Raw genomic sequence first — 22758 nt, forward strand, 5'->3', positions numbered from 1 at the left:
AAAATATTCCTACTGATCTCGTGAGTACAGATGAGAAGTCTGATTCATTTGGAAGAATCGATTCGGATGCAATGAATCACTAAAGTTATTCCTTCAATTGATACGTTCATTTAATTCAGAGATGTTCCGATACCATTATGAACGAATCAAGCTGGGTTTCCATTTCTATTCAGCGATATCGTTCGTTACTTTAGCCTATTATTTGCTTCACACTCACTTTTCGCTCATTAGACGACAGTTGACTGAATTAGTGGAAAATTGACGCGGCAAGAAATGAAGACGGCCATCCCCTGGTGGCAGATTTAAAATATTTACGTAGAGAGATGGGTACACAGGCTGAACAGTAAGTAGTATCATTTATTCTGGTGGATGGTTTCTTTAATAAAGAGCAACAAAAGACTCAAATACCACTTTGGTGTGTTTTGAATAGATTTCCAGAAAAACGTGCATTTTAAGACATGAATTGTGCGATGGTGCAACGCCGTAATCAGTAGGGAGTGCACGTTACATTGTTGTGTTGCTCTGAACAACCACTTCAACTGACTTGAGTGGGAGATCATTGTCATGTAGGTAGATCGTTTTTAAAATTTTGTAAAAAAAACAATAATATACCGTTTCATTTTTGTGTTTGAATTGTGTTAGAGAATGAAAACTGAACAATGCTCATTTCACATTGTACAAAATAACTTAGAAAATTTAAAATGAATTCCACAACTTAATTTTAATTTAAATGTTCAGAGAATACAGACAACAAAATACGCCTATTTCAAATTTAATTTCAAAGATTAACAAATATTTCCACATTCCCATTTTAAATTAAATGTTTAGAGAACGTAAACAATAATGATGATGCTTAGGGCGTACTTCACGTTATAAAAACAAAATTTTAGAACATTTAAAACTTCAAATATAAGAAATTACATTTCCCGAGCTGTCTTTAAAACGCAATAATTGGACATTCTGTTGAGTAATTGCCTCCAAGATGTCAGAAAACAACTCTACATACAGAATAACTCTTCTCGGCAGAGCTAGCCGTCGAAAGCTTGGAAGCTAATCTCCAACTCACCTGGCTGAGAACCCGAGAAGAGTTATTCTATATCAAACGCCGGGAAAGCCTCAAGTCATACAACTCTACATACATATAGAAGCAGTATACTAGGTGTTCATTTCAAAGTGTGTCATGACGTCACTGTTGATGAGTCAGCGATATGAAGCGAGTTTCAGCTTTTGTGTCAGAGAAGTTGCATATTAATCAAGGCGTTCAATCTGAACTTGAGAACGTGTAACTTGAACGTCGTAGCAACAGATGGCGGTCTGTACGATCTGTGTGCTACCATAACCTCTTTCGAACTGTGTTTTGCGCGGCCAAGTCGTACGCAAGGTATTTGTTATCATCGGTTGCGTACGGCAACATTCCACAACACAAATCAAATGCTCCGTGTCCATGTTGACCGTCGAAGTTAATATCAACAAATACGTAAGTAATCGTCTTAACCCTCTCCCCATATCCAGACAGTAAGAATAAACTCACCTCAGTACATGTTTCGAAACAGTATCGGCGTTACCGTACTTATCGGTAAGTACTCTTCTGAATGAACGCCGTACTTGCTAGGCAACTTCTCTGGCAGATAAGTAATACACCTCTCCGGAAGTGTAGGAAGATTGAATTTTCTAGGCTCATCGACTAGCCACGTGACGGCATACAGCGAGCCACGACACACTTTGAACTGAACACCCAGTACTTCTACACTTCTCGTAAATATATGTTACGTAATGCACTGGTCACACTTAAATCCCAGTATACCGGGTCTGGAAAGTCGTCCACAGAATAATTTTCCATATTATGGAAAGAGGCGACACTACGTGACTCAACCTGATCAAAGGGGATTGACAATGACAATAGTGGCCTGCACGCCTGACAAAGTGAAGTTCATTGTGATGATAATGATCATGGTGAGGGGAAACGGCAGAACCCCGACAAAAATCCCTCGCGCGATTTGTCCACCACGAATTCCTTGTAGTCTTATTGTACATATTAAATTAATAAAACAATTGAGGGGTTTGCCAGAAAAAAGGCGGATAGACTTCTACGTCCTTCTTCGGGAAAACGGTTTAAAATGTAGTGAATAATTCGCTAATTATAGTAGCGAAATTTTGTTTTGATTGTACTGTACATACCTGCAGGACAGGCTGCGTGCGTGCGTGCGTGCGCGATTTAGTCAGACAGTCTACAAGTAGAGCTAGTGCCGCGCGTTACGCATACTGTACTGTGTGTGTTTTCTCTTGGTAGAGACTAAGAAAACATATATAGTTCAATTTAGTCAGTCCAGTTGTTTCCTTTGACTGCTTTTTATGTTCATTATTGTCCTTGCTTTAAGAGTAAACAAACTTATGAAACTCATAGATTCAGACGCAAATATTTATGTTCTATAAAGAGATTTGTTACAATATTCAGATTTTTGGGCTTATTGTTATCAGAATAAATTGTATTTATGTTCACACAAAATGGATATTTTCTTTTTCTGTCATATTCAGAGATTTTGCTTTGCGTACTTAATGTCTACTCAGTATATCTGAAATAATGTAAATTACTTTAGAAGTAGATAATAAATGTCATAGAATGTATCTTTGTTTCAATTCCGTGTGAAATTTAAATCTGGAATCTACATTAAATCCCCTAAGCAAATCATTACATGGATAAAGGGCGTGTAGACCGAAGTTTTATATGGTACAAATATAAGGAAATTTAATAATATAAATTGCCTAAATGCTACAAAACATTTATACTCGCTAAGATTTTTAATTTAATGTATAATTTTGTTCACTATCTCTATATCATTTTATTCACGTGCGTTTTAAAATCTTAGATTGCCTGTATCTCAATTCACCATATTGACGTATACGCCCTTTTTCCGGCAAACCCCTCAATTATTAAGGTTACTTTTTGACTCTGCCTCGTATTTTTCAACGAACTTCGAAAGGAAGTCTTTGATATTAAGTATTGTAATAAGAAAATTACAACATTTCGAGAACAGCTTTCGTCGCAAAGAAGTGATTTTGAAGCAGTATGGGAAAAGTCCAACTCAGGGAAAACAGATGAACCTCTTGAAAAAGAATGTGTGGTGACAAATATGAAAATAGATACTAAACTGAAATTTATGGCTCTTCTGAATAAGACAAAATTTCCTCTTACAAATCCATTTTCCTGACACCCTATTAAATAAACGTAAACCCAGTCCATATACTAAATTGACTTTGTTAAGTAAGAAATAAGCTAATCGCTTTCTATTCGAAAACAAACCTGTGCATGAACTGGTGCTACATATGAAATAATAGGCCTATTCATCATTATTTCACAAATTGGCTTCACTAATTCTGTCAATACAGCCACAACTGCATCAGTGCAAAGATCATTTTCAGTATTAAGGTTATTACATAATTTTATTATACCCAATCACAAGAAGATTGAGTTCCCTTGAAATATTATCCACGGAAAAATAACTTAAATCACTGCCTGCATTGTATGACGATAGCATAAAGGAATTTACCGCTCTAAATAGAAGAGCAGAATTCACGCGAAATTTCATACAAAATCTTGTGAACTTTACTGTGTATATATTACAGACATAGGCTACCTCATTACTTTATTTCATAAAACTGAATACTTGACCTTCAATAATTATATCACCATCTGTAATGTGTAAATTATTTCTTCATTCCTCATGAAAATTTCAGACAAGTCATCAACATTAATAAGTTTTATTTATGCCGTGCAGGGTTCATTATTTTAACTGCTACGTTTTCTTTTTCATTATTTTAAGCATAATAAAAACGTAGCAGCTTATTTGTGGTTAACTAGTGAACGGCACTCGGGTATAGCGCAACATGTCCAGCGACATTAGCTAACACACGTCGCTCTTCTTTCCAAAAGTGTACATGAAATTTCTTTCTAAAACTTTTTCTCACATATCGCTTAGTGGAGGCTGAAACAACACCGATCCATCACACAACAAAAACGAATTGGCCAAATGTGCCAGATATGCAGTCCCACCAAAACAAAATGGATTTTTCTGCGCCAGACTCTTCGGAAGATTTGACATATGTTTTATGCCCCGAAATCATATTTGCACTCAATTTAAGAGTGCCTATGCATTTTCCATTATTTATTTTTCGACCAAATCTTCTTTGTTATTGCTGTAATGTGTGACTGAGAAACTTTGACGCAAATGATAGAGCCATAAGAGAATTTCGACCCCATTTACCGTCTCAGATTCTAAAAAAAATGCTCAAAGAAGTTAAAGAAAAAGATTAGATCTCTATGGAGAAGTTTGAAAAAAGCTAATCCACTCTTTGACATTTATATTGAACTGGTGCCATCATAACGAAGCTACCAGGAAAACATCATGATCAGCTTTAAAAAATTGTCTTCAGTGAAGTAATGGTTTTCTTTCCCGGAACAAATGCATCTTTCGCCTTAATGTGGAAACTCTTGTAGTTAAGTTGTTGGAGAAGAACTAGAAGAAGCACTTTCCTTATCCATTTCAATGCATCCCTCTTTTCTTTGGAAATATTCCCTGTAGCTTAAGTTACCTATCCGCACACCCCAGAGTTTTTCTTTAATACAGACGATGACTGTGTTGAACATCAATATTGCCTACAATACCAGATATTTTGCTTCTTCCTTTACTGGCATATGTAAAAAAAAATCAATTTGCTTGTGATATTCTCAACTGCCATGTGAGGGTACAGTAGGCTACACTCCAACAGACTGGATAGTCACTCATTTTTTTCTCTTAGAGGATGTACCATACAAACAATTACGAGAGACAGACTACTCTTGATATGGAATGTCGCTCTCTAATGAGAGGTTAAGAAACAGTCTTAAGTGAACTTGTACCTCCCTCCCCACACGCGACTCAAGAGAGGTGAGAAGGTGCCAGTCCCTGGGAACGCGTCAGGTGTGGAAAATTGAGGGTCAGATGTGGGGGCTGAATGAGGGACTATTCAAATTATGTTGATAGAGCATGTTCCAAGAAAAACTGTTCTTAGTGTCACATAATAACAATAATATTATTATTATATCATTAAAATTCTATGTCAAGATGCCCTACACATGCACAGCTTTTTTATATCCATCCATTTCTTGTCCGTTCTCTTTCCTTTATATTCGTACATGTATTTATCTTGAACTATATCCAAAACACACGCTGTAGGCACACTCGAGTGCATTCATAGTCGGACGGTATAAACAAATGTTACCTACCATATCCCCTCCCCAATATACGAGTGACAGTTACAATCATGGGTCCTGCAAGGCGTTCAGTTTGTTGAGTTCTGAGTTAAACCCAGTGCATGGCTCCAAATATTTCACTTATAACTAGAGGTTGTATTGTCGGTATGTGCTGCACAAACAGCTGTAATAACTAATAGTAAATTTTAAACCGTGTGCAGAAGGCCAGTGCCTTGTCAGAGGAAGTGAAGAACTCTGAAGAATCATCGGAAGCAAAGGAGAGTGACACGGACTACTCCGGAACAAGAAGTCGCAATTATTCGAATGATCAACGCCAACCCTTTCCAGACTGTGATGGAGGGACTGGAACTTGATGTCAGTAGGTAGGCCTACACTATGAGCCGTCGGCAGGACTTTCAGTGTTGCAGATGTGCAAGAAAACAAATGCTTCCTCCCATTCACCGCAAACTTCGCGTGGGATTTGCACTCTACGAGATCCTGATTCCGCCGGAACCTTGGGAAGTCACCACCTGACTGGATGGAAAAGAATTTTGTTCAGATCAGGAAAGAAGCTCAAGTGCTAGCGTCCACGAGGTAGACGTCACGACGAAGTGGAACCCGAGACTTCTGGTACAGGTACCAAATAAATCAGTTTCTTATTATGAAGCATTTCATTAAATATTCGAGAACAAGGTAGTGATGCAAGCATCGAACTAAGTACACTAAGACTGGTTTGGTTTGCACCGGCTCTACTGAACTCAATGCATTATTTGTTTGTTCTGTAGTTGTCGGCAGTGCATGCCAGTGCTGTGACCACAGCCAGCGTGTCTTGACGAATTGAACTGTAGATAGAGTCTCCAGCATTTCGTGTCTTAAAATAACCAGAACCAGCGTTAGTTATAAAGTTGTAGTCAGCTACAGTTGACTATTAAAATGTCGCCGTAAAGTACATTTTTCCCGAATATTTCGATAACCGTTACTTTGTTTCCGTATAGGCTAATTGCAATTCTTGTCTATCCCACGACTTTCAATGACACTTTTTAAAAAGCGCTTTTGAAACCAAATTATAAAACAACTAGTGGCTTGTGCAGCAAATGCTGCAAACTAAGTTCATCAGACGTTCAAATAAACATTTTTCAGATTTATTTTCAATGAAGAATACCGGACATTCTGAAAGTTATTTGCTTCCACAATAATGAAACATACTCTCTCTCGAGCCAATACTGAAGAGAACCACGCATATAAATATCTACACCACACCGCCATTAAATATATGAAAAAGACCCAACCCCACTTGATTAATAATTATAAAAATATTTGATTTTTAATAATATTATTATCTTACGTAAGTTTTATAGCTTTCAGTAACATATACTATATATACTATATAGCCGCCACTCAGTAAAGTATAAAAAGAAAAAATCTAATTTAAGATATTCTCTACATTTACTTATATAACCCCAACACGTTCCACTTTCATATCATCAATATAGCATGAATATGTACACTATAATTAATGAAAAATAGTCACATCATGGCATTAACTACAATAATATTTCATTTCTAATGGTAATAATGTCATCAAACCACCTCAAGTTTTGTAGTTATTAATATCCAATACACAGCTGTACCCAGAAAATTACACACCACAGAATCGAACCTGTAAATTATTTTTAGTAAGTTAAGTTTTTAATAACCAATTTAATTTGAGCTCTAAACATGTCAGCATTCTTGCAGATCATGGCCTTCGTGTAATATTGTTTACTGTAGTATGTGTTTTGTTTTATTCTGAAATGCAACTAGCTAGTTCTCAAAACTGACGACAGATGGATTTTGGAAAATAGGAAAATTATGTTGAAAAATTGACATTTCAGTGAAAACTACTATTTTTCTGAAAAACTTTGAGTTCCAAGCTTCAAAATGACGGGTCATTTATTAAAATCACTTCAGCCTTTTCCCGTAATTTCCATTACCAGTTCAAATTATATATATAGATGTCATCGCATATTATGTCTTTAATTGCATAAACCTAAAAGACGCTTAAAATATAATAGTAATAATAATAATAATAATAATAATAATAATAATAATAATAATAATCCGTGCCCGCAGTACTCGCTTGGTGTGACACGCTGTAGGATATCGCGTGTCGCAGTGCCATCGGACAGCCAATCAATGCCCGGCGCCCTCTTCTGCTAGTTCTTCCCTTTCACAGCAACACGCGACTTTGACAAGGCGGTGCCGAACCCAAAGCGCGGCAAACGCAATGATAGCAACCGTCTGCACTACGCATCATGGAGGTAGCGACGCATAATTCTGTGTTTGCTGTTTTCTATGAAATATCGTTTGGACAACAAATTGTACTGCAACACGTAGGCTACGAGGACTGCTGCTGCTCACCCCTCCAGCACAACGCACTTCAGCAGTGCAAATCACGCAGTAAGAAAGGTCACAGTGGGCGATCACTCCAATATTAACAACAATGCAGAGGCGCGCTTCGTGATGCTCTCTCGGTGCCTGGCGGCGAGGGATGGATGGGGTTGTCAAAATGGGTCACTTCAGGGTGAGAATGTCACGCCATAATTGTTGACAGTCAAAACCACCCCTCAACGGTTTCGTCTATGTGACAGGGACGGCCGCTGTAACAAGTTGCTCCTTCATGTCGAGAACTAGCTGACCAAGATGGAAGAATGCAAACCTCTATTATTATTATTATTATTATTATTATTATTATTATTATTATTATTATTATTATTAGTTTATTGGGAAACACGCACCAGTAATTCGCCTCCTCGCATGCACAACAGTAGCCGTATGTCTTGAATGATGCCGAAATAGCTGACGTAATAAGTCAGCCTACGGTTTTACTCAGTCTGTAAATTCGCAGCATAACAAATAAGTACAGGCTTACAGAGTTCCTGTATATTCTGAAGTGGCAGTTACCAATACTCGATGCTTCCCAGGGTCTGCTCCAGCCCTTGTGAGTTTTACCCGCTGTCACCCATCATCAGAGAAGAGGGACATTTTCAATCTCTTACCAAGAACTCCTACGCATCATTCAGGAAACAGCCATGTTAAACGATAAGTTCAAATGTCACTAAGGGCCGAATTCATAAACGAGACTTTGGATGAAGACTTCCCAAAGTCGACTTTCGTACTAAAGTTTAACTTTGTTAAAAGTCCTATTCATAAACAATACTTCTGAGAATTTAACTTTGACTTTGGTAAGTCGAGATTTGACGATCTTGTTCTAATGTTGGCAATCACAATCATGGCCTTCTAAACGAATTAAATTAATGAATAGCTGAAGTAGAGTAGGCATTGCCACAAAGCCATCTTTTGAGTCTCAAATCAGTGAAACAATTGAACATCGGCAGACGTTAAGCGATTGTTGCAGCATTTTTTAATTATTTCAGTGTAAAATAATTGTGAAAACGCGAAAGATAAGAAGATGCCACCAGTGAAAGATTATGAAAGAGACATGCTACTAGAACTGGTGAAGACGTATAAAGAATACAATTAAATATACAAAATCAATAGTAAACCATTAATCCTTAAACTCATAGAGCATTTCTTTCTTTAATTTGCATCGAAGTGAAATAAGAGTATTATTAATGGAACAGGTAATCCTTTTTTATTATTCCATTATTCTTCATCAGTGCATGTTGAAACTTGTGAATATTATTTAATACGATCTATTTTTCAAATCTGTATCTTCATTTGTATGTATGTATGTATGTATGTATGTATGTATGTATGTATGTATGTATGTATGTATGTATTTACACTGCAAGTGGGCAAGCACCCGGTGGCAGTGGTATACACAATATAAACAATACACAATAAAATGATAAGCAACACAATACAATTTTACAATACATATACAATTTTATACACAATACAATAAGAATACACAATACAATTTAACACAATAATAATAAAACATAAATAAAATACCTAATTTTACATTACAACCTACATAATTATGTATAGGTCCTACATAAGTTTCAATAGTCTTTCACTTTACTCTCATCTCATTCCCTGTAGTGGCACTATGACGCATTTCACTGACACTTTAGGACACATTTCACTGACACTATAGAACACATTTCACTGACACTATAGAATACATTTCATTGACGCTATAAATTATCACTCATCGGAACTGTTCACTGCACTGTAAAACCATAACTTCACTGACTCACCTCGCTTCACTGATACAACAGTTCAAATAAGTCAAATAATTACATCCTTATGCATACTTATAAACAGAACTACATTTAAACTAAACATTTCTAGTCTAAGGCCCTCTTACACGCTATTTTTAAATAATTTACAATTCAAACCAAGGGAGTAATTCGTCAGGCTAGATAAATACATGTCACCTTAAAAAATTAAATGTTGAATGCCACCTTAATTTTAATTTGCACTTTATACACAAATTTTTAAGTTATTCTTGAATCTCCTTAAGGAAGGACAGCCTTCAAAGAGGAAGGACAGCATTCATTATCTCTATAAAATTCAATAGAGTTTTGCACATGTCTAATAAGACACCGAGAAACATGAGGAGCGTCAATAATTTCCTGGATGTTATCAATCTTCTCGGCAAATATAATAATTTCCCAAATATCAGCCATTTTTCTTATGTCCACGAACGAAAGTCAAAATCACAGTCTAGATTTTCGGCGACTTCGAAGTAAAGTCACGATTGAAGTTTACTTTCGTCAAAGTGTCGACTGTGAATAGGAAAATGGCGACTTTGTACTTTCCAAAGTCAACTTTGGTCCAAAGTCTCGTCTATGAATACGACCCCTAAGACAACCTTCAGCTCTTGTCCTTCTATCGACTTGCCTGATAAAAGGACCAGCTTCGCAATGTAAAGAAGATCTCAAGATATTTCACAGAAGACATTCCTTCGTGTAACACATTGTCATTATTATTATTATTATTATTATTATTATTATTATTATTATTATTATTATTATTATTATTTGAGGGCGGCAATGAACCTCTGGGTTCCTTAAAAGCTATAAGTAAATAAGTATTATTGACAAGTGTTACTAATCGGATTATACTTTCTGGGAATAATTATGATGTAATGATGACCCCAGTCGTAGAGAACAGCTGCACTGCATTTTCTTCATTCGAAAATTTGTTTGTTGCATTCAGTGTATAGGCCTACAATTTCACGGGAATTGAGTAGGCTCACTTCAAATCACAATGGGGCGCATAATTCGACAATAATAATAATAATAATAATAATAATAATAATAATAATAATAATAATAATAATAATAATAAGACGAAGAAGAAGAAGAATCAGGGTCCGTATAATTATGTACTAAAAATCAGTAAGTTAATATATAATCTTGAAATATGTAAGAAAACCATTAAAATACCAAGAAATATGTAACATCATAATATCATAATTTCCCTAAATTTTCTTGAAATATGTTGCTGATAGGCTGCCTACAGAATCACGTCATGTCTCAACACATACCATGTTATGGATCCAATACTACAACTAGGTATAATAATCTGGAGATGTATGTAAATAAATACAAAATTGAAAATTACACGTCGCTGTTAATTTCCCAAATTACGATCCCCATGACAATAAGGAACAAACATGTGTTTCAAATTGTCAAATGGCAACATGGTTTTGTACTGACTAAATGATCGCTCAACTTCACATGAAGTAATGGGTGCATATTTAAACTTGCCCAAATCTTCTGGTGTGTATTCAATTTCAAAGACTTCGGTACTACCTTCACCTAGTACTTTGTTAATAGCACTGATTGTCTTGAATCCTGGGTTTTTCTTGAAACTGGAAGAGCGCTTATCCTTCACTGCAGCTCCAACCGGTCCTTGTAGACTTTCCAGAGAAGTGACTAAGAATGAACAACATCAAGCCTGTCTGATATTTTGAAAGAAGATGTCTCCAAAGATTTAATGGCAATGCATAAATCCGAAAAATTGCACTGGATTTAGGCAATATAATTTTAAGCTTTACATCACTAAAAATTGCTTTGCTGTTTCTACAGAAACTGCATCTTGGGAATCAAAATGCTGGAGAACTTCTTTCACAGAATCAAAATTCTTGGCGTAGTAGCCTACAGCATCAATCCAGCTTCTCCACCTCGTTAAGATTGGATGAGGAGGAAATGGAAGCCATATTTTTATATTTTTATGGTATAAGCGCATAAATATTTCCAGAGTTTTATGTCATAGAAATAACCAGTTTCCCATCGGAACACAGAGCACACTCCGAATACAAAGCGGCAAACTAATGAGGATAAGCAAGATACTCACTGTTCGATGTCGGGGAACTCCTTGCCGCACACGGCGCAGCGCGGGTCATCGCAGTCCTCCTCCCCTTCGTCCCGCTCCTCGTCGAGCGTCCCCGAGTGCTGCGACTCTGCAACCAAACAACATCACTATTATTATTATTATTATTATTATTATTATTATTATTATTATTAGGAAACAGGATCTTCAGCTTTATTGAAAGCACATGACTGTGGAGAAGACTGAAGTCCCGCAACCATAATTTTTAAACTCGCTAAACTTACGTTCTTTCTGCAAGGCAAGAGATCACGTTTCTCCTTCACAAAGAGGCAACTAGAATTATTAGAAGGCTGAGTCACAGAGGGTCATCGTATTTGAAATGTATTCAGAAAATTCGCTTGTAGTGTGCATAAAGAAATGCAGAAGTTCGAATTTAGAGGATGTATATGCGCTAAATTAAATAATATAAAGATATTAGGTATCATACAAGAGAATTGAATGAAGAATACCGAGTATGGGAACAGAATGAAAGAACTGGATTCTGGCAACTTGAGAGAACCATACACACAGCCTGTGCTTCAGATGTTTGCTGTTGTCGGAATGTAAAGGTCGGCAACTACGACGAAGCTTAAGAACAACTGTCAGAAGTGCAGACACAGATTTCTGCAGGGGCGGTCCGTCCTTATGTGCTACAGTGCTACAACACTATGATAATTTTTGCTCTAATAATGCATTTGCAATACCATAGTATTTGATCTGTCATTTGGCAATTTCCCGTGGTTATGTTCATGACGCGTTATAGAGTGTTTAGTCTTCGCTCTTTGGTGCCTCAGGGGGTTCGTTGTGCTACTCAAAGCTCCACATGAGAATGTAGACAGTTATGCGCATGTGCGAAGCTGAAATCACTGCTCTGATTGGCTATTTTTACGCGGGAAAGTGTTATAGTCAGTTTCAGCACTACACAGCTTGGAGATTGCAAAAGTAAAACGTAACGAAAGAATGCTTGTTTGTGGAGGAACTCGGAACTATTTACAATGTATAATTTCAAGGAAAAATTGTTCCGGGGCCGGGTATCGATCCCGGGACCCTTCGCCTAACGCGCGAACGCTCTTCCGACTGAGCTACCCCAGGAACTATACATAGTGTCCCGGGATCGATACCCGGTCCCGGAACAATTTTTCCTTGAAATTATTCAAACCTGCTTTACAGGAAGCTACTACCTGAAAGCCAGATTTGTATATTTACAATGTATGTGGTAATTCAAGTGTCCGACTGCTGCTGCCATCTACCTGTTGAAGTTGCTGTCAACAGCTATACTATGCTGAACAAAAGTGTGTTCCAGACACAACTTGGAGTTCTATACGGAAGACCTGACTTCCGAAATATAGATGGCTGTTCAATTGTTACAATACATAGTCTCCAACAATTTACAGGATCCATTCTGTGAAGTAACGAAGTTGTTAAATATTTTGGTTACAACACCAATGACCACTGCTGAGCCAGAAATATATTTTTCTTGTTTGAGACGCATAAAAACGTTTTTAAGGAACACTATGTCCCAGGATCGTCTCAGTGCTCTTGCAATACTGTCAATTGAAAAGTGTATGATGTCCAAGATGGAGGGGTTTAACACTAAATGACAAGTTCTGCAGTACGAAAGAACGTCGTATGGACTTCATATTTCATCACTAGGCGAGACTCCAAATTAAGATAAATACATATAAGTGTGTACAGTAGGCCGGTATAGAGATTGTAGCACACTCATTATTTTGACCACCAGCCGCTACTGGATTTCTGGTAAAACATCAGACACAATATACAAATGAAAGTAGTCATCGTTCATGATATTGACAAAAAAACGACTGAAATGGATTGCTTAGGTTTCAAGGTGAATAGTATAATTGGAAGATGTCAGAAAAATATAGTATAATATTAGGATAGGACGTGTGTGGAAATGAACTTCTGTAGATGTGTTACATACAACCCAGATTTTTAGTAAATGCAGTGTCAGAGTATACGAAGAACAGCCAACATTTCGGAGCTACGTAACTTATAGACACCACCACCACCACCACCACCACCACCACCACCACCACCACCACCACCACCACCACCACCACCACCACCACCACCACCACCACCACCACCACCACCACCACCACCACCACCAGGGAAGAGGATTTGGCACCAAGAACTTTTCTCTCGTCAAAGCCTCAGACTATGTCTACGAGATTGTGTCGTTCCAGTTCAATTCAAACAAGTTTTCATGCCGGATATGTTAAGTAATAAAACCTCACCTTAAGTAAATTATGTGTAGGCCTAATAGACGACTGTCCCACCATTCTCATAGCAATGATGGATGGTATAAGTTCCCTTGTATCACGGTATTTCCCTTTGGGACGAGGAAAAGTAATCTAAACCTGATACGAACTGACTTCAGCTAATGAAGTTTGCTCTACTGTAAACGATTATTCCAGGTTCATGTAACTGCCTATCCCTTGTGCGTAGCTCGCAATGAAGCTTTACATCATTGCTTTCATATCTACATCAAAACATTGCCAACTGCACACGTTACAATACGCTAGGTATTGCCAGGTAGCCAAATTACATCTGGTAAAGTAGAAAAAAACATGGATGACAAATTGTCATTGTTTATCCCTGCTGATTGATCAGTCAGCCGACAACGGCAAAAATTCACGTGGGCTATTTCGCCTTTTTTAATTTTTTTTTATTATTGTACATCGTTGTGTACATAGATATAGACAACACTTGCACTCCGAACATGCTATTAATATAGTTTACATAGGCTATATTATGTGAAATGTTTAGAAAGTACAATTATTTGTGTAAAATAAATAAATGAATAATTATACATTTATATTCATAACACGTTATCATATTTATACAACAATCGATGAATTTTGTTTCAGATTTCCTATCAATATGCAGACCTAAAAATTAGATCCTTCACTTTTTTTTTTACACTTAAAATATTGCATACATAATAATTAGCCTATTTTCATTTTTAAACAGACTTGGATAGAGTGTTTTCTTTTATTCCTACCTTCCATTTCAAAACTATACTATTGCAAATAAATTAACTTGCATTTTTGTTATATAGAAACACCGTTCCCCTTGTGTCATTGTTACATAATGTTCTGAGTTCACATCTTAGTATTTATTTTAGAATTACGACCTTGAATCAAAAGAAATTAAATTGTTATAATTGAAGCAGTTCAAGTTGGTGGATTTTTGATCGAGCGTCACTTTGATATTTATATTTTACTTTAATCTTTTCCGTCTTCAGCATTCCTATATAGTCATTTACAGTTGGTAGTTCTGTTGTTAATTGGTAATGCAGCAAACTTACTGCCAACCACACAAACTTCATAGACAAAGAATGTTTTCAGAGAAAGAGGATGATTGACAAAGTCCAAACTGGGAGGCTTCGTACAAACTCGTCAACTACAAGCATTTCCGTTGTGTGGTTTTTCATATATCCATATGATTTTGGATTAGGAGAAAGGAATGGCGTTTTCAGAAATTAGCTAAATCTGTGAACTGCAGTAGTAAATTGAAAGTGAAATCTAAGAGGTTTTTGTTTCAAAACTCGGTAGCACTCTATAGAACGACGAGTTTTGGCATAACTTGTTATCTACACGACAAGGCGGGATAATTGTATTAAAAGTAGCTTTTTGGTAAATATTATTTTCATCCTGTGGTCACGCTGGTTAAATTTTAGACAAATCTAGTTTCCTTTCATTGTTAGCTGCACATTGACATGAGACACACCGTTCATTTTAGTTGTGTTATGTTTCTGAATACAGTATTATCTGTGCCAGAGACTTTTAACATTTTGGCGCCGGAATTAAAATACTACCGTGGCCGAAATTTAAATTCCAGTGTCCTGGTTTGAGGACAGTTTTATTGTTATTAAAACATGTACTCTCATTTCTTAATATAGGTCTATTTAACTTATTAATTTACTTTCATGAAAATTATTATTTATTACACCGCGTAGAAAATAGTGCAAAATTAATTTTCTACCATATGTATCACGTAATTCACGCGACACCGTGACTGTTGTTACTTCAGGATATTTTCCTGGCATGTTTGTGGTTTGGCAGATTGACCTTGTGGTCGAAAGATTTTCTTTTCCAATTTATTGACTTGTTCCGCGCACAAGAAAGTGAAATGTAAAAATTATCACAACAAAGCGATAATAGTAAAAACTATCGCTGCGTAGCATAATAATAAATTCGGTCTCTTGCATTCCAGTGGACAAGCGCAACAACCACGAACTAAACTGCAGCGAATGGGATACAAACCTGGCTGTGTGCGGAAATCGTGCACATCAGTTCAAACTGATCGGTTTCACAGAAGGCTAAACTGATAGGATCTGGGGTTGATTCTGATCTGTATACTTACTTACTGGCTTTTAAGGAACCCGGAGGTTCATTGCCGTCCTCACATAAGCCCACCATTGGTCCCTATCCTGAGCAAGATTAATCCAGTCTCTATCATCATATCCCACCTCCCTCAAATCCATTTTAATATTATCTTCCCATCTACGTCTCGGCCTCCCTAAAGGTCTTTTTCCCTCCGGCCTCCCAACTAACAATCTATATCCATTTCTGGATTCGCCCATACGTGCTACATGCCCTGCCCATCTGAAACGTCTGGATTTAATGTTCCTAATTATGTCAGGTGAAGAATACAATGCGTGCAGTTCTGTGTTGTGTAACTTTCTCCATTTTCCTGTAATTTCATCCCTCTTAGCCCCAAATATTTTCCTAAGCACCTTATTCTCAAACACCCTTAACCTATATTCCTCTCTCAAGTTTCACAACCATTTTATTTGAAGGATTCGTAACAAGCTGTTTTTTTACGGTGATGGGTTGTTAGCCCTTCGCCCAACCGCCAAGCTGGAGGACCACCCCTCATCGGCTGTCCGCGACTGCTTATTCAATATATTCGCAGCTACCCTCCATGTCTGGAGGCCGTCTCCTCGATCCGCAACCTGAGGACGCGCCATGCCGTGGTGATAGGGACCCACAATACATGGTCTGATCTGTATACCATAACATATCTGAAGAGGACTTCTTATGTACAAACCTGAGTGAAAATAAGTTCACCCACATGGAGCATTACTGTAAATTGACTCAGATGGATGATCGTCTTTCTTGTTGTTCGGAAGTCGGCTTAAGAATGAATTCCAACTTTTTGTCATGCTTTACTCCTCCTAATGGAGTCGAAATACTGGAGGCCTAAACTAAATGTAGTTCACTCTTACCGACGAATGAGCAAGTTTTTGTTTTGAATTAAGCCATAAAGAAGAGTAGAGACAGCGACACGGCATACGATATTGGAAAAGTAATACAACGCATGTTAATAATACACACACTGCTGGCTGGCTGGCTGGCTGTGGTGATTTATTTTTCGAAACGACTTGAGGAATACACCTGTCCCCTCTAATCCACAGTTCACGCTTGCAGTGCGTTCGGCGTCTTATAAAAGTTTCAGTACCTGTACAGAACAGAACATAACTTTTGCAACCATAATACTTCCTTTCAAAACATGGAAGCATGGCCTAGTTCCGACTGAACTGCTGTAGTGGTGTTCATCATGATACAGGCTGCTGGAGTAATAACCAGGAAAAGGAGTGTGAAAATTTGATGGCAAATAATTAGGGAACTAGAATTAAATCCTAACATAGCAGCTACAGCTCACACACCAAAAAGAACACTAGCAATCCCCATCCATTTAAGAAAAGAAATTTCTGACAACATGAAGGAACATTTTAACGGCTCCCTGCAGGAGGTAGCTGCACTTTTACGAAGTTGTCGAAAACAACAGAAACATTATGAAAAAATTCAATTTTTAAACGAGCTTCTTTCCTATTTTCAGAGTATTTTATTTTTATTTATTTATTTATTTATTTATTTATTTATTTATTTATTTATTTAACCTAGTAGAGATAAGACCATCAGGCCTTCTCTTCCCCTCTACCTGGGGATTACAACTACAATATTAAGAATACAATTACAATTACAATTAATATTAAATTTACAGATACAATAAAAATCAAAGTACTAAAAGATTAACTGATTAATAAAAGCTAGACAGTTCATTGTAAAAGTTAAGAAGAGAGAAGCATTTCTTTTATTGATTAAGTAAAAAATTAAACCTACTCTACGCAGTAAGAAAATGCTTAATAAGCTTGCTTTTGAACGCTACTAAATTCCGACAGTCTCTGATGTCACTGGGTAGGGTATTCCACAAGCACGAGAGCGAGATTGTGTATGATGATGAATACGATGATGTCTTATGTGTTGGTATGGCTAGTATGCGGCTATTTTGCGTGCGTGTGAAGAGATTATGATATGATGACAGGTAACTGAAACGGGAGGCGAGGTAGGTAGGTGTAGAGGTGTGAAGGACTTGGAAAAGGAGAACAAGGGAATGAAAATTTCTGCGTTCGTTAAGCCGTAGCCAGTTTAGAGTTTGGAAGGATGGGGTAATGTGGTCAGCGCGACGGACATCGCAGACGAAGCGAACACAAGAATTATGAACACGTTGTAATGTTTGCGACTGGTTGACATTGAGGTCAGTCAGTAGAAAATCACAATAATCGAAGTGGGGCATTACTAGTGTTTCCACTAGTATTTTCTTGAGTGATAGCGGGAGGAATTTTCGAATGCTGTTTAAGGACTGTAGTATGGAAAGCACTTTTTTGGTAATATGGGTTACTTGGTTATTCCAGTTTAAATGTGTATCAAAGTAAACTGCAAGGTTTTTAACACAGGAAGCAAAAGGGATTATTGTGTCGTTTAACTTGACTGGAAGAGCAGGAGTAATGTTGCATAATAGACGTTGATGTCCCACTAGGATTGCTTGTGATTTTCTTGCATTGAGAGTCAAACCAAACTTTCTGGCCCATGCAGATATAGATTCAAGGTCCTCGTTAAGATTGTGTATTGCGTCATTGAGTGAGTCAGGGGTTGTATGGATATAGATTTGTAAATCGTCTGCGTAAAGGTGATGCTTACAGTGATGTAGAGTCGAGGGGATGTCATTTACGTAAATAGTGAATAGCAGTGGTGATAGAACAGATCCCTGTATGTCCTAGGTACATTTATTACAACATAAAGAAATAATGGAGCTTCTCTCTTCTTGCAATAAAATTGGATATAATTAGCCATATTTTGCACTGAACACAAATATTGTGCAAATATTATGAACTACAACACAAGACATAGCAGGTAACATAGATATATAAGCTATACATATACACACATAATATATATATAAAAATATATTGAACTTTTTTGTTTGAAGTATCTCAAAGAATAACCCGCTGTAATTAATGACACAACTTAGGGTCACTCTGTATATAGCTCAGCTCCAATTCCACCGCAATGCTCGGACTCACGCCGTTCTTGCACTAAAAGTTCGCGCGTATTTTTTAACGTATGAAACAAGCAAAACATTAATTTGAACAAAAAATGGAGCCACCCCCTTTTTTGCAGGCAGACCTTCATTTTAGGCTATAATACAGACAAAATAAAGCCAAGACATGTAGTAGTATCATTCTTCATAAATAAGAATCGGCAATATCGCATACTAACTTGCGAAAGGAGCTACTTGTGGAGGTGTTGCGAAGCTTGTTGCCTACATAGAAGGGGTTGCTACCAAGAGACTGATCATTTTTTAATTCCGTATCTAATCTGATCTGCAACTGAGAGAGAGTTTTTGCGGTAATTACCTATTTGGTTCCTGCTTCAATTCTGAGGAATATGATCACCTTACATTAGCATTATTATTATTATTATTATTATTATTATTATTATTATTATTATTATTATTATTATTTATCATCATTACTATTGTTATAAATGTCATTATTATTATTATTATTATTATTATTATTATTATTATTATTATTATTATTATTATAATTTATCATCATTACTATTGTTATAAATGTCATTATTATTATTATTATTATTATTATTATTATTACTGTCATTATTAGCATTATTATCACATTATGCTTACCATCATTATCCTCACCATTATCATTTTCATTATCAATATAATTATTATCATTATCTAAATTTTGTTCATAATAGGCTATGTACAGGCGTGTAATATGTACAGGATTTTTTCCTTGTGCGGAAAAGGGAGCCGAAGGCTTGCATTGCAGCCTGAGTCTTGTTGTGTTACCATTCCTTATTCTATGAATGATTGGATAGCCGAACGGCCGCGTTCTTGTACAAGTACAGCAAACCTCAGAGTGAACTTAACCCGGGCTATGGTACAGATGATGATGATGATGATGATGATGATGATGATGATATATGAATTAATGATCAATAAATAAGTCCGAGGTCCAACGTCGACAGTTACCCTGCAATTCTGTTTCAAATGGTTGAGGGAAAACCCCGGAAAAACCCACAACCGGGTAACTTTTCTCAACCAGGATTTGAACCCGGGCCCGCTCCTTTCACGGTCAGATGCGCTAACCGTTACTCTACAGCGGATTACTGGCGTGAAGAGTTGGGGTAAGAAAGAGGTGAGGGTGTTTCAACAAGTGCAATATGCCCATCACGATGTAACAGCAACGCTTTGGTCTTCACACACACTACAGACAAATGTGCAGCCATCTGTGAATACGTAATTACAAATGAATTTTATTACGCCATACTGAGGAAAGTTTGATGTCATGTGATCGAAATAAAGTGGCAAATTTTAACAGCTGACTTTCTATTAATTGTTCCATTTTATTCACCTAATATAAATTTTACAAGCCTACAATACGGATATGATAGCTATAGGAGAAGAGAATATAGATTGTGGGGGTAACTATGTTTATAAAAAATCGCTACCCGACCGATGTCGGCTATGTCGCACAATTTCAGTATAACTCTGTGCTAATGGAAAAAATTTCCATAGTTCGACGAATGTATAACTATCAACAAAAACATAAAATTAGATACGCTGATTCATGCTGATGACCAAGTATACGAAATTACTAGAGAATTCTGAAGATGATCTACAACAATCCATTCACCATCTTAACAGAGTAGCTACAGAATATGACATGGAAAGATACGCTGAAAAACAAGCAGGAAGCAACAAACTCCCAGTAGGTCTAAAATTTGCCCAAAGAACAAGCTACTGTGAGTAATAAATTATTTTAACTGGGCTACCTGTTATTTGGCGTGGCACAGATGCATTTAATAAACTGATCAAAACCTTGGGACTATCCTTAATTCACAGGAATTCAAGATTACACATTTACAAAACGCTAGTCCCCTGGAACTGAAGCATGGACTACTATTATCTGTGCATTTCAACTGGCGGATGAAGGTCACGTATAAAAGTAGAAATCACACGCGAGTCACTGAACTGAAAACTATGAACTGATGACCCCTTTGGTCTCATCGAATGGTTTCTTCCGAGGTTTTCCCCAGCCGTGGGACTGAAGCCGGATGGTCTATGGCGAGTCCTCGGCATCACTTCATTTCACCCCTTTGATTTGATTACCTGGTTGAGTTTTTCAGAGGGTTTCCCCAACCAAAAGGCAAATGCCGGGTAATCTTTTGCCGAATCCTCGGACCTCACCCCATCATTGTAGAAAATTACTACATTGTAAAATTGTAAAATATTGTAAACATTTGTAAAAATTGTAATTGTAATATTGTAAAATTTTGACTTGTTCCACATCTTAAAGCTTCATTGCTCATGTAAGATCTATGGAATAAAATGAATGAATGAATGAATGAATGCATGAATGAATGAATAAATGAATGAATAAATGAATGAATGCATGAATGAATACATGAATGAATGAATGCATGAATGAATACATGAATGAATAAATGAATGCATGAATGAATAAATGAATGAATGCATGAATGAATACATGAATGAATACATGAATGAATGCATGAATGAATTAATTAATTAATTAATTAATAAATGAATGAATGCATGAATGAATAAATGAATGCATGAATACATGAATGAATAAATGAATGAATGGATGAATGAATTAATTAATGAATAAATAAATGAATGAATGCATGAATGAATGCATGAATTAATGAATAAATGAATGAATGAATAAATGAATGAACGCATGAATGAATGAATGAATGCATGAATGAATTAATTAATGAATAAATAAATGAATGAATGCATGAATTAATTAATTAATGAATAAATAAATGAATGAATGCATGAATGAATAAATGAATGCATGAATACATGAATGAATAAATGAATGAATGCATGAATGAATTAATTAATGAATAAATAAATGAATGAATGCATGAATGAATAAATGAATGCATGAATGAATAAATGAATGCATGAATACATGAATGAAAAAATGAATGAATGCATGAATGAATTAATTAATGAATAAATAAATGAATGAATGCATGAATGAATAAATGAATGCATGAATACATGAATGAAAAAATGTATGAATGTATGAATGAATTAATTAATGAATAAATAAATGAATGAATGCATGAATGAATTAATTAATGAATAAATAAATGAATGCATGAATGAATAAATGAATGCATGAATACATGAATGCATGAATGAATTAATTAATGAATAAATAAATGAATGAATGCATGAATGAATAAATGAATGCATGAATACATGAATGAATAAATGAATGAATGCATGAATGAATAAATGAATGAATGCATGAATGAATTAATGAATGAATAAATAAATGAATGAATGCATGAATGAATAAATGAATGAATGCATGAATGAATTAATTAATGAATAAATAAATGAATGAATGCATGAATGAATTAATTAATGAATAAATAAATGAATGAATGCATGAATGAATGCATGAATTAATGAATAAATGAATGAATAAATGAATGAATAAATGAATGAACGAATGAATGAATAAATGAATGAATGCATGAATGAATTAATTAATGAATAAATAAATGAATGAATGCATGAATGAATGAATAAATGAATGAATAAATGAATGTATGAATGAATAAATGAATGAAAGAATGCATGAATTAATGAATAAATGAATGCATGAATGAATGAATAAATAAATGAATGCATGAATGAATGAATGAATGAATGAATGAATGCATGAATGAATGAATGCATGAATGAATGCATGCATGAATGAATGAATGAATGCTGTTCCAATGATAATGTACAGTATAAACCACGAAAGCCTG

At 36.0% G+C, this 22758-nt stretch overlaps 1 protein-coding gene across 4 annotated transcripts in view; it reads right to left on the reverse strand.

Moving 5' to 3' along the window:
* The window catches only part of LOC138691078 (transcription factor hamlet-like), a 648649-nt gene that overhangs the window by 7441 nt on the left and 618450 nt on the right, over positions 1–22758 (reverse strand). For all 4 annotated transcript variants that reach the window (XM_069812773.1, XM_069812771.1, XM_069812770.1 and 1 more), the window contains one exon: positions 11543–11648. In XM_069812773.1, coding sequence (XP_069668874.1) covers positions 11543–11648 — 106 coding nt within the window. The remainder of the gene's footprint in view (positions 1–11542; positions 11649–22758) is intronic.

This window comes from Periplaneta americana, chromosome 16 (genome assembly GCF_040183065.1).
Source record: "Periplaneta americana isolate PAMFEO1 chromosome 16, P.americana_PAMFEO1_priV1, whole genome shotgun sequence".
Taxonomy (NCBI): Eukaryota; Metazoa; Arthropoda; class Insecta; order Blattodea; family Blattidae; genus Periplaneta; species Periplaneta americana.